Source organism: Mustela putorius, unplaced genomic scaffold (assembly GCF_011764305.1).
Source record: "Mustela putorius furo isolate JIRA1106 unplaced genomic scaffold, ASM1176430v1.1 tig00000129_pilon_pilon_pilon, whole genome shotgun sequence".
NCBI classification, from domain to species: domain Eukaryota; kingdom Metazoa; phylum Chordata; class Mammalia; order Carnivora; family Mustelidae; genus Mustela; species Mustela putorius.
The window spans coordinates 23,102,066-23,115,411 of record NW_025421290.1 but is presented as its reverse complement, the minus strand read 5'-3'; the positions used below and the strand labels follow the sequence as shown (position 1 = coordinate 23,115,411).

The 13,346-nt window shown below is 52.6% G+C and overlaps 1 protein-coding gene across 2 annotated transcripts in view; it reads left to right on the top strand.

Moving 5' to 3' along the window:
• Positions 1-13,346, top strand: part of RIN3 (Ras and Rab interactor 3) — a 115,838-nt gene that overhangs the window by 86,783 nt on the left and 15,709 nt on the right. For both annotated transcript variants that reach the window (XM_045071081.1, XM_004739334.3), the window contains exon 7: positions 1,714-2,022. In XM_045071081.1, coding sequence (XP_044927016.1) covers positions 1,714-2,022 — 309 coding nt within the window. The remainder of the gene's footprint in view (positions 1-1,713; positions 2,023-13,346) is intronic.

The window sequence follows — 13,346 nt, the reverse complement described above, 5'->3', positions numbered from 1 at the left end:
GCCATCCCTGCAGCTCCTGGGGTTCTCAGAGATGCAGACCACCACCCCCCTCATCCAGAGGGCACGGGCCACAGCCACCCCCTGCTCCTGCACTTTAGAGATGAGAAAAATGGGCCCTGCCATGGGAAAGGACTTGGTCAAGGTCATGCAGGAGTCAGAGGCATGGGAGATGCTCACCGTGAGTCCCTGCCTTCGGGTCACCACACCTCTAGCTTCCAAGGCTCCAAGGGCCAGTGGGGTCGCGCTGTGGGCCAGGGAGGAAGGGCAGGAATGGGCTAAAGCACACAAGGGCAGCTGCATGTCCTCTGTTGCAGAGGCTGGAGAAGCCAAGGGGAAGAAGGAGGGGGTAGAATGAGGACCTGGGACGGGGGTGGGGGCGGCACCAAACGCGGACATGGGTCAAGCCCAAGCCTGTATGGCAAGGGAGCGTTATCTGGATCTCTACTGAGACTCAATCATGGGAGCATGGGCCCCTCCCTTACCCCCCAGGAGTAGGGCAGCTCAGGTGTCTCCCTATATAGACAAGACATGTGTCCTCTGGGGTTGGGATAGAGCCAAAAAGACTTCCCGAGAACACTTCCCTACTGTCAACCCAAGGGTACAAGTATTGCCATGGTGTCAGGCAGGCGGGGTTCAAATTCTTGTTCAGCCCCCACCTAGCTGGAACCCACACCATCAGAGCCTGAGTTGGGATGTCCGTAGCGTGGGGATCATGGCGTGTATGTTGCAGACTTGCCATGAGATCAAAGCCAACTAAATCCCGTTCCACTAGCGGATCAGGATGCCTCTTGGATTAGATGGCATTCAAACAGCGAAGGAAGAGATCATGTATGTAAATGTAGCTGTGGAGTGACTTCTCCAGGCAAAGGGCATAGCAAGCTAAAAGGCCCTGAAGCAGGAGCAGAGCAGCAGGGAGGCCAGGATGGCTGGAACAGCATGAACACAGGGGCACAGGCAAGGCGATAAGTGAGAACAGACTATAAGGCCCCGGGTGGGAGGAGGGAGGGCGGGGGGCCAGGGTTCTTTATAAGCCACGGGGAGCAAACACTCTGGCTTCTACTGTGCATGAGGTGAGAGCCATTGGAGAGTTCTGAGCACAGGAATGTCAGAATCAAACATGCCATAACAGGCTTATGCTGGTTGCTGTTTTGAGAATAAATGAAAAAGGGCCAGGGCAAGAGACGACTCACATAATTCAGGGAAAAGATGATGGCAGCTCAGGTTAAGATGGTGGCCATGGAAATGGTAAGAAGTCAGATTCTGGTTATACTGTATTCTTGAGCCTCGAGGCACGTGGATTTGAGAATTCAGAGACACATTAAGAATAATTCTACAAAACATTTCCTAGCCCCCCCCCCCGGGCCCTCCATATACAACTGCACAGGTTGTGTACTGCACAACTCCCATGTAAATAGCACCCTTTGAAGTTATGCATTGGTAGGCAGCCCTGTGAGAGTTTCATCAGTTCCAGGCCCTGTGAAAAGCATGAGGATACAATGTTTCAGTCCCAGAGGGCTCCTGTACCCTTATCTTTGCAGTGTAGCTTTCTGCTGAATGTACTACAAGGGTCTCCTGTGTCAGAACTTCAAGGGGTAGCTGCTAGGGTACTGAGTTTGTCCTACCAGGGACCAGGAGATGAGGACAGCCACACTGTTGGGCACCAAAGCCAGGTGTCTGGGTTCCTCACCCGCCCACTCTTGCGCCCCCCTACAGAAGCTATTGTGGAGTCGGCCTTATACAAGTGTGTGTTAAAGCCCTTGAAAGAAGCCATCAACTCATGCCTGCGTGAGATCCACAGCAAGGATGGCTCGCTGCAGCAGCTCAAGGAGAACCAGCTGGTGATCCTGGCCACCACCACCACTGACCTGGGTGTGACAACCAGCGTGCCCGAGGTGCCTGTCATGGAGAAGATCCTACAGAAGTTCACCAGCTTGCACAAGGCCTACTCGCCCGAGAAGAAGATCTCCATCCTACTTAAGACCTGTAAGCTCATCTACGACTCCATGGCCCTCGGCAATCCAGGTAGGTAGGCAGCCAGAGGAGCCTGGGCTGGGGGCTCTCTCTAGGAACAGCAATACTGTATGGGCTTGGGGCCCCTCCCCAGCAAGGATTGCAGAGCCTTTGGAAGGCACAAGAGAACGCTTTCCAGGTTCCAAGTCCTGTTGGGTCAGGACGGGGCATGGTGGGGCAGAATCCCTGGGCACCTCTTAGGGGTTACCTGGGGATCAGGTGGAGAGCCATGAGTAGCTTCCACATGGGAGGAGAGCAAGGAAGCCAAGCACACTGCATTCGTTTGTGTTGATTAGGAGAAAGTTCTCTATGAGTATATTTGGGCCGCTATAACAAGTGTCACAAAGCAGGTGGCTGAAACAACATCGTCTCACACTTCTGGAGGCTGGGGGTGGGAGAGCAAGGTGTCACAGGGTCGTGCTCCCTTTGAATTTTCGAGGGGAGGCAGTGTTCTAGGCCTCTCTCCCAGATTCTGGTAGTTTCTTGGCTTGTGGCAACACTGTGGCGTTCTGTGTGTGTGTGTGTGTGTGTGTGTGTCCAAACTTCCCATTTTTTGAGGCCGTCAGGCATATTGGATGAGGGGGCCCCCCTCCCTGCTCCAGTATGACCTCATCCTAACTGATGACATCCACAGTGACCCTATTTCCAAATAAGGTCACATTCCCAGGAACCAAGAGTTCAGACTTCAACTTAAGAATTTCAGAGGGACCGGGACACCTGGGTGGCTCAGTTGGTTGGACAACTGCCTTCGGCTCAGGTCATGATCCCGGAGTCCCGGGATCGAGTCCTGCATCGGGCTCCCAGCTCCATGGGGAGTCTGCTTCTCCCTCTGACCTTCTCCTCGCTCATGCTCTCTCTCTCTGTCTCTCTCTCAAATAAATAAATAAAATCTTAAAAAAAAAAAAAAAGAATTTCAGAGAGACAGAAATCAATGTATGATGGCCACTCCAATCAGTTTACATTTTTTATTGCTCAGCAGGAAGTGTGGCAGTGATGCTGATGGGGGGTGGGGCGCATACCTGACCTTGTCTGCACCTGAACTTGCCTGGGCCTGACCTTGTCTGAGCTGTCTTATGGGGCTGTGGCCAAAGGGGCTTGTTTGGAGGCTGGCTGGGCTAGGAGGGCCTTGCTCGAATGTTGGGTGGTTACTTGGCTCTTGATGGGCCAGGGATATGGGTTACAGGGCCACACATTTCTTTTTCTCCAGCAGGTTAGCCTAGACCTGTACCCATGCCTATTGTTGGGGTCCAAGGCCTCCCTGGCACAATGCCACTCAGATGTATTTCACTGGTGTGTTTACTCACAAGACCAGCCCAGATTCGAGGGACAAGGAGCTAACCTTGCTTGATGGGAAGAGCTGCGAATTAACATAGCAAGGGGCACAGATGTAGGGAAGGGAGTTGTTGGGACCATTCATAATCAGTTTACCACAGCACTCCTGTAGGCAGACAAGAATGAGCATGACCGCACCATGGGGCACATCTTAGTGCACAACTTAGTGAACAGAATGGTGGCTGGATTTCATGCCCTGATCACCTCTTCACCTGGATGCCCTTGTTTAATGAGCAACCTATGTGACTGTACATGACAGCCATGGTAATGGAGAGTGGAAAGATTGTGACGTCTGTTGCCACACAGACTTGGGTTTCAATTCCTGATCTGTAGCTTACTATTTGTGTGACCTCAAATGATCTACTTAACCCCTTAAAGCCCAGTTTCCTCACCCAAAGAAGCTGTTTTACAAAGGGAACACTCAGACCCCTAATGGTTCAGAAGCCATACTCAGTCACTTCTGAATTTTAGAAGCAACGTATGTAAAATGTCCACCTCATTGCATAGTACATGGTAGGCCCAGCCAATGCTGGCTGTTTTAGGTTAAGGATTCTATCTGCCTTGAAGAATAGCTGGCCCGTTTGACCATAGGCCAGCAAAAAGCAATTGAGGGATGGTGCAAGGCCCCCTCCCCCAGGAAAGCTCCCTCCCAGACCTGGTACAGTCCACAATTCCAAGTGGGAGTCACCCTTCTGGGTTACACGGACCTGCATCCGGTTGCAATCTTGGAAGGAGAATTGTTCCCTGAAAGCAGATCCCATGTCAAGTTAGAACTTCTTATTCACCATTTAGCAGAATGTTGTAAATGGATTGGGAGAGAGAGCCTTGTAGTGGAGACGGGATGGGGAAGTGGAGATTTCATTATCCTGGGGCGGGTGTCAGGCTTTGAGACGCTGGGTCTTATGCAGTCTGGAGCTCAGAGAGCTGTCTAGCATGTGAACTCCACCGCCAATTATATTCCTTTGAAACCACCAAGGAAGTAAGATGAGGGGCAGCAAGAGCCTGCAGAACCCTAGGCTCTCACAACACTCTCATCCCCAGGGTGTGGAGACCTGGGGTGGCGCCTGGAGGGTCTCCCAGCAGCAGCGGGAAGCTCAAAGTTAAGACCAGGTGTGGCATGGCAGAGGGCTGGCCAGGACCTTCCCAGAACTCCTCAGAGTGAGAAGCAGGCCAGATCTGCAGCAGCTGGGTGGGGGGAGCTCGGGGTGCCCGGCACGGCGTAAGGAGGGTGCAGCAGTAGAGCTGGACTGAGCCGGACAGGAGACAGAGCCCCGAAGGACCCTTTGCTGCAAGCAGCCTCAAAGAGACACCAAGCAGGCTGGCCTGGGACCTCAGCAGAATGTGCAGGAAAAGATCCAGGTTTTCTTTCCAGCTCTGTGACTGTATTCTGGTTCCTTAGGTGCATGAAGCCTCAGTTTCCCCCCTTAAATGGCCACAGCAATACCCACCTTATTGGTGGGGGGGGAACTGTTGTGAGATTTAATTGCAAATTTGCAACTAATGCAGCAGCTGGTACTAAATCAAGACAGTTACCTTCCCTGTCTGAACTTCTAATCGGGGGAATCTTTTTCCTCTGGGGCTCAAGGTAAAATCAGGGCGAAGGGCTCTACCGACCCTGAGGCATCATCAGGGAGACAATTTGGGGCCTAAAAGAAAAATTCCATTCTCATTGAGTCCTAGTTTACTCAGAAGCATTGGGCTTCCTGCAATTCTTTTGTTCTTTTATTGTTTTAAAGATTTATTTATTTATCTGAGAGAGAGAGAGAGAGAATGTGTGTGTGAGTGGCGGCATGGCAAAGGGAGAGGGAGAGAGAATCTCAAGCAGATTCCACCCTGAGTGCATGAGTCTGACACGGCGTTTGATCCCAGGACCCTGAACCAAAGCCAGGAGTCAGATGCTTAACCCACTGAGCCACTCAGGGGCTCCTGCAGGGCTTTTAAACACCCAGGCCCTTTGCCGTGACTTCAAACACCATCATTCTTGCTGATGGTGAATTGATTTACTGAAAACTTAGCAGAGAGCAGGGAATGGTGGTGGGAATGGCTAATTTGGAGGGAAAAGGAAAGGAAAGCAAGGCCTTGGCTAGAGCAGACTGCGCAAGCGAAGCCCAGGGAAGAACAGAGATGAACAAGGGGCCTCAAGGTTTCCCTGTGCTCGTGGGAGGGAGGGAGGCTGGATTCTCTCAGCCCAGAAATTCAGGCCGGGGCCAGGGCTCAGTGGGAAGATTTCCCACGGGGAACAGATGGGTTTCTCATCAAGGAACAGTGTGTTCCCCTCCCACTGCTGGGGGAGCACTGGACTGTGAGTCCAAGGGCTTCCTATCTCACCGCTGCCATAAGCAGCAGCCGGCGGCTGCCCCCACTCAAGCCTCTGCTTCTTCATCTGAGAGGGAGCAGCTTCTGCCAAGGAGAGCAGGGGTCTTGGGGTTCCATCACATGACCTGGGCTTGAAGCTCAGCTTCAGTGCTGTAGCCTTGGACGTGAATCTCATGGGGCCTCCATGTGTGTGTCAAATGGGGATGAGAAGACGGGCTCGTGGGGAGGGTGTGGAAAACATCAGGATGGCATAGGCCTCAGGAGGTACTGATCTTCTCAACCTTGGTTCTCTCAAAATGAGCCTGGGCATGCCTCTCAGGGCTGTTTTGAGGATCAGATGCAATCAGAAAAGTGTGTGAGTGTCTAACATGTGAGGATCCAGGAACAGCTGCCTCCCCACCGCAGTGGTTTCCATGCTAGGATCCCCGGGTACCCCTCGGGCTACTAAAGGGACACAGCACAGGTAGGGCCATACCCCTGCCTGTCCCTTTTTACACATGGGGTTCAGTGTGGGATTTTGTTTGAAGTAACCAGTTCTGCCACTTTTAATTAACTAATTAATTGAGCTAGAGGGGATGGGGAGGGGTCAGAGGGGGAGAGAGAATCTGAAGCAGGCTCCATGCCCAGCGCGAATCTCAGGACGCTGAGCTCAAGACCTGTGCGGGGACCGAAAGTCAGACATTTAACTGGCTGAGCCACCCAGATGCCCCCATAAATATTTTAGCTTTTAAGCCTTCCATTTGGAAACAACTTCGGACTTCACAAACTTTAGGAATAGAAATGCTGCATTAAAATAGGAATCGCCATTGGGACGCCTGGGTGGCTCAGTTGGTTGAGCAGCTGCCTTCGGCTCAGGTCATGATCCCAGCGTCCTGGGATCGAGTCCCGCATCGGGCTCCTTGCTCGGTGGGGAGCCTGCTTCTCCCTCTGCCTCTGCCTGCCATTCTGTCTGCCTGTGCTCGCTCTCTCCCCCCCCCTCTGATAAATAAATAAAAATCTTTAATAAAAAAAAAATAGGAATCGCCACATACCATTTGTGGATTGTTAATATCTTGTTTCATTCGCTTTATCGTTTATACTCTCTCTGCATACGTAATGCTTCTCCTGAATCGTCTGAGAGTGAGGGGTGTATATCTTGGCCCTTAACCCCCTAAACACTTTTTTAAGAATGGGGATATCCTCTTGCATAGCCACAGGAACGCTGTCCACTTGGTAAATTGACAGGATTTTTTCTTTAAAGATTTTATTTATTCATTTGACTGAGACACCGCGAGAGAGGGAACACAAGCAGAGGGAGTGGGAGAGGGAGAAGCAGGCCTCCTGCCGAGCAGAGAGCCTGATGCTGGGCTCGATCCCAGGACCCTGGGTTCATGATCTCAGCCAAAAGCAGAGGCTTAACAAGACTGAGTCACCCAGGCGCCCCATAGGAGAGTTTTACCCAAGGCGTCATCCGTATTCCAGGCTGTCCCTGGAGCTAATACAGTCGTTGCTGGCGTTTTCTCCTCCTGTTCGGGAAACAGGCCAGGGTCAGGTGTGCAATTAGTTGTTAGGTGTCTTTTACCTCCTTTAACCCGGAACATTTCCACGGCTTTTTTTTTTTTTTTTAATGACATTGATCTCTTAAAGGAATACAGGTTTCCCTCCCCACCCCCCTCCTTTGGTTCTTTTTTAATGAGAGTTCCTCATTTTGTGTTTGTCAGATGTTTCCTCGTGATTAGATTGAGGTTATGCATTTTCTGCCGGATCCCGACTGACTCTTGTTTTTTCTTTTTAAAGATTTTATTTTGTTTATTTGGCAAAGAGAGATCACAAGTAGGCAGAGAGGCAGGCAGAAAGGAGCGGGAGGAAGGGAAGCAGGCTCCCTGCTGAGCAGAGAGCTCTATGCGGGGCTCGATCTCAGGACCCTGAGGTCATGACCTGAGCCCAGATAGCAGCTTAACCCACTGAGCCACCCAGGAGCCCCTCCCTACTGGCTCTTCAGGTCTCTTCTGACTTTGACGTTGCGTGATCCTAGGACCAGGCCCTCTTCCCGAGGCCTTCACCTCCCACCTCCCTTCTGCCGGAAGCTTCCAGTGACTTGCTGCTCAAAGTGTGGACTGCGGGCCAGCAGCACTGCAAAGAAGCCCTAGGAGCTCTCAGTGCCCCACCCCCACCCCCATGGAGAGGCAGAACTTGGGCTTGGGTCCTCCCTCGCTCCGCCATTGACCCACTCAAAGCTGAACACAGCCCTTCCCTCCCTCCACCACCCCTACCCCAGCGAGCTCCCTCCTTTCCAGGGCTGAGGCCCCACCGACGTGCCTCTGAGCCATTATGGGGACACTGGCCAAAGCAGCCTGTGGGGTCCCCGTGGCCTGGCTGCTGGCAGGCTCTGCTGGAGCACTAAAACCACTCATCTTGGAGACACAAGCCTGAGTTCCGTGGCCGGGGCGTCTCTCCCCAAAGGGCAGCTACTCTCTATGCCTAGGAGACAAAGGATCCAGGATTGGAAGCTAGAATTTCCTCTCTCCAAAGCCTGTGCTTTTATGACTGTACCCAGCAGCTAGCCTGGGGACTAATCTCAAGGTTCCTGAATCCCCATCAGGTGCCTCCCCCATGGCAGCAAGTTTAGGGGCCTGTGTTTAGCAGCGCGAGTGTTCACAGAGACGGGTGGCTTTGGCTAGGCACGACCCTCCCTCCTATAGCAAGGAGCAGACTGGGTTGGTTCCTTGTGGACTTCATGAGGCTTGGAGAAAGCAGTCAGAACTTCTAGAATCATTTCTCCTGCTGCGTTCACAAACGAATCGTTCCCACTTTCTAGAACGGTGTCTAAGAACAGACATTCAGGGCTAGCCACTTAGGGAGAAATAGACTCAAGTCCCGGAGCCCTGCCCTAAAATGCAAGGAGGAGGAAGAAAGGCAGGAAGGAGGAGTGGGGTGTGTACACATGCGGGCTTCTTTCTAAAAGAACATAAAGAACCGTTTGATAAAGAGCAGGCAGGAGGAGGAGGGCCGTGAGAGCCCACAGGCTGCCCTCTTTCTGTGCCTTCAAAAGTCTCTGAAAACACCGTGATGCTACACTTGACGAGATAGAACCTGGCTCCTGACTCTGGAGAGAGGGAGCCCAGCAGCCAGGTGATTAGACGAAAGAGCCAAATTGGTGGGCTCAGGGTCCTGGACCCCTGGGGACCCTCGCCATTCACCTCCCTGGCAGACATCACAGAGCCAGCTGGGACTCTACTGCTGATGCCGGTGGGGCGGAGGCTGAAAGTCAAATGGGTGGAGGACGGACCCCCAGGGGCCTGAGACATTGACCAGGGGTCCGGAGGACAGAGAGGGAAGTCAGGCTGTTGGTTTTTTAAAAAACCTATGTTAAAAAAGTCTAACCTGATTTCTGATGACACAAGTCACTAATGTTTATTGTTGGAAAAGTTCATATTTTGGTGGATTTCCTTCAGCTCTTTTTGAAATAGCTATAGATAGGTACGTAGATAATTAGTGGAAGAAATTACTTGCTGCTGTAACAGATAAACCCTCTAGTCTCGTCCAGGGAAAGTTCGTTTCCGACTCCTGTCAGTCTAGTCGAACGCAGGAGGGGTGGGGGTGGGGCTAGGCTCTGCTCCGCATTCAGGGACCAGGCTGAGGCAGGCTTGGTATTCAGTCCTCTGGACACTGACTTCCAGGTGACAGAGAGACAGAGAACATGAGGGCCAGGCCTGGAAGCAAAGCATAACCTTACTTTTTAAAATTTTTATTATTTATATTATTATTATTTTATTTATATTATATATTATTTATAATAATTTGTAATTTATTATTTCACTATTTATTTGTATTTATTTATTTGAGAGGGAACATGCACGGAGAGGGGGGAGAGGGAGGGCGACTCTTAGGCAGACTCCCCGCTGAGCTCAGAGCCCAATGTGGGGCCTGATCTCACCACCCTGAGATCATGACCTGAGATCATGAGCCGTAATCAGGTGTCAGACACTTAACTGACTGAGCCACTCAGGTGCCGCCCATAACCTTTTACATTCCACACCTGCCAGGGGTTCGGGCCCTCTGAGATGTCATGCTCTGAGGATGAGGACACCGTCCCCTTCCTGTTTCGCCTCATAGCCGTGTCTGACAGTTCTCACCTGCCGGGAGCCCGCAGGCACCACGTTCATCTCTTTCCAACCGCCTTGCCACTGACTCCTCCCAGGCACTTCGGGAGGTGAGGACACTATGGTTGTCCCCGTGGTACAGTCGAGGAAACTGAGGTTCAGTGAAATTGGCCTGCACACTCAGGGTCATACCCGAGCCGGGGAGTGGTAGAGAGCTGGAACTTGGATCCAGGTCCTGGGCTGAGCCCCTGCGCTGTCCTGCCTCTTCAGGGTGGCCAGGGGCAGGGGACAACCTCAGGGAAGTCAGACCCAAGTCACAGGTGGCCTCACGCCTTTCCCAGCCAGGCTGGGACTTCTGGCTGCCGGGCTCCAAGCCCATGGCCCATGGGGCTGGACTGGCTTGTGGGCTGAGCTGCCCGAAGAGGAACCTGGGGAGCTGGAGTGATCTCCGGGATGCAGTCTTGTTCAAAGCAGAACTGGCGCTCAGACAGCATCTGCAGACAGCCCGAGTGACCCAACAGGGTAGATGGCGGCGGGGGCGGGGGGCTTCTCCATGGGTGGACGGCTGGCTTCTCACTTCATGTCAACCACACCCTGCAAGGGTGGGGCCTCCACCCAATCGTCCTGCTCCCCGGGCTCCGGCCGGGCCTTTCGACCGCGAAGCCGGGAGCTCAGACCAGACCAGTGGTTCACAGTCTGGTCGCAGAGAGCTTCCTGGAGGCCATAGAACTAGCTGGGGGCCATTTGCAGGCCAACCCCCACTGGGAATCAACCAGAGAAGCCAAGTTCTCTATAAAATAACCCCGCATGGAAGGCTCACCCTGGAAACATACACTGAAAACCTCCTGTTATGGATGCTCTCCACTTCCTCCCAGCCTGTGTTTCTGGCAAATAAATGCATCCAGTCAGCAGTCCCAACTAACCTTTCTGGATGATATGGGTGTTACCAGGAAAACCCAGTCCTTGTTTTTGTTTTTGTTTGTTTTTTTGTTTTAACTTATTTGTGAGAGAGAGAGAGTGCAAGCAGGGGGAGCAGCAGGCAGAGGGAGGAGTAGGCTCCCCGCTGAGCAAGGAGCTGGACGTAGGACTCCATCCTGGGATCCTGGGATCATGACCTGAGCCGAAGGCAGATGCTTCACCAACTGAGCCACCCAGGTGCACCCCCCGCCCCCAGTCCCTGTTTTTAAGATGATCACGGTTCAAGAGGGAACATGGAGCACAAGCAAGTGTCTGTCACACAGGGCGGCGGATGACATCCACACATTCATTTAGCAGATAGATTTATTAAACACCAACTGCATGCCAAGCACTGGGGAAGGACTGCATTAGGAGTGGTGCACACAAGGGGCCCCTGCCCTCACATAGCTTTCATTCTGGTGAGGCCATGCAGGTAGTATATCAGGAGACAGAAGTCTAAACAACATCATCAGATGCTGAAACCTACTAGCAGGCAGGCTGAAGGGGCCAGGGGTGTCAGAGGAGCTCGCAGTTCTGCGTTAGGAGGTCCGGGGAGGCCTGAGTTAAGGGAAAGTCTCTGTTTTCCCATCCTGCAGTGACAGGCCAGGGGAAACCCATCATGAGGGCACTAACCTGGATGGTGGGAAGTGGGGGGTCTTCAGATAAAACTTCGTAGAGGAAGGAAGTGGCTTTAAGGGAGAATTATGGAGGAGGACAAAAAGCCAAGACATATCACAGTCATGAGCCTTGTCTGCCCCAGGACTATTGCATCAACCCCTGCTTTCAGTAAGAGCCAGTCAACAGGTTTGGAGGGACAATTACAGTAAGAGGATACACCTTTCATCTCTCTTGATCAGGAGTCTGCAAAACACAACCTGTGGGCCCACTCTGGCCCCCAACTTGATTTTGTAAATAAACTCATTGAAACAGCCGCATCTGCTCACTCACGCGGTGTCCGTGGCTGCTTTTGTTACAGCCGCCGAGTTGAGTAGTTGGGACGGAGATGAAGTGGCCCTCTTAAAAAAAAATCATTACTACTTAGTGCTTTCCAGAAACATACGCCAACTCCTCTTTTTAGGTAATTCCTCCCAGATGACAAAACCTGATTTTTAATCCAGCAACTCACCTGATGCTCCCCACAATCCCGCGTGACGGTCTGAGTGAATGTTATTATTATTCCTAGTTTTCAGATGAAAGCACTGAGGCGCAGAGTGAGTGGCCCCAGGTCACAGAGCTGGCGGGATTGGGGGTCCCCTAATGCAGTGCTCCCCGCAGCCTGCGTGACCCCGGTGAGCACGTTCAGCTCATTTTTTTTAAATCAGAACTCTCCTCCAAAACCTGCCCCCCAGTGAAACAGGCATACGGCGCCCAGCCAGTTCTTGAAAGTGTGATCAGCTCCCCGCCGTGCCTCCAGATGGAAAACAGATGCTATTTGGGCAAACAAGAAAGCAGGAAGTGCCGGCCGCAGCCCCTTGGGGTTTTGGAGCACAGCCTGATGGACGTGGTCTCTGATCCATGCAAGCCAGATGTCCAAACCCAGGACAGTCATTTGGAACTATGCCTCTGCATCCCAAGGGCACTGCCTGTCACCCATTATGCATGGGCTGAGCTCATGCCTTGGGCTCCTGGCTCTAGGGGAAGGAGAATGAGGCCCTAACTCCCCTGGAATATCAGGGAGGAGCTGGTGCATTTTCGAAGCTTTTGTTCGTCCTCAAGTCGCTAGCAGGTTAGAGAGCCCATGAGCCGTCATAGAGAGACCCAGATTTCCCGTCACAGCTCCACTACTGGGACACCAGCTGCGGGGCTTTGAGGAAACTTCTCTGGACCTCCGTTTGCTCACGGTGAAATGGGGCTTGGTGAATCCAAGCCCTCGGGTATGCTGAGTCAGCTGGTCATGGGACAAAGCTAATCGTGTGCCTCTCTCCCTGCCTCCGTGTTCACACTGGTAGCTTGAAATGGGCCACTGTGGCAATAGTTAAACTGTAGGAATTGGCAAACCCTGCAATCAGAGCTTATTCTCTCCCTTCAGAGAGCCGGTGGTGGGCATTTCCCAGCACCACTGCCTAAGACTCACAGCAGCTCCCTAGTCTCCTTGATCATGGCCCCGACCCGGGGCACAACTGAGTGGATGCCAGCAGGAACACACATGTGGCTCGGTTCAGTCTGCTGTCAGTGTCTAACATCCCAAGCCCTGAGCTGGGGACTGGGAAGGGCAGAGCCTCAGACAGGTTCAGAGGCTCGCACCAGCTTACCCAGCCTCCATCCCTGCCCTCAGGGAGCTCACAGTCCAAGGAAAAGGGCTCTGAACTAGTCAAGGTGTTTGGGAGCTAGAGCAGGAAGTGTCCAGTTGTGCCTGAAGATGTGGAAGAGGGCAAAGAGACGTGTGTAAGGGAGAGCTCAGGAGGGTGTCCCGGGCAGAGGGAACTGGGTGTGCAAAGGCACAAGGATTGAAAATGCCTTTGGAGTTCAGGGAGCCGCCCATGATTCAGCGCAGAGGAATGTGATGTGAGAAGGTGATGAAGGCAGAATGTCATTCTGAGTTGGAAGTTGGAAAGTAGAGCGTAGAATAAGCACCAGTAGCTGGGGCAGCCCAGGAGGGCTCCGTGGAGGAGGTGGAACTTGAAGGAGGAATGCTAAAGTAGCAGGAAC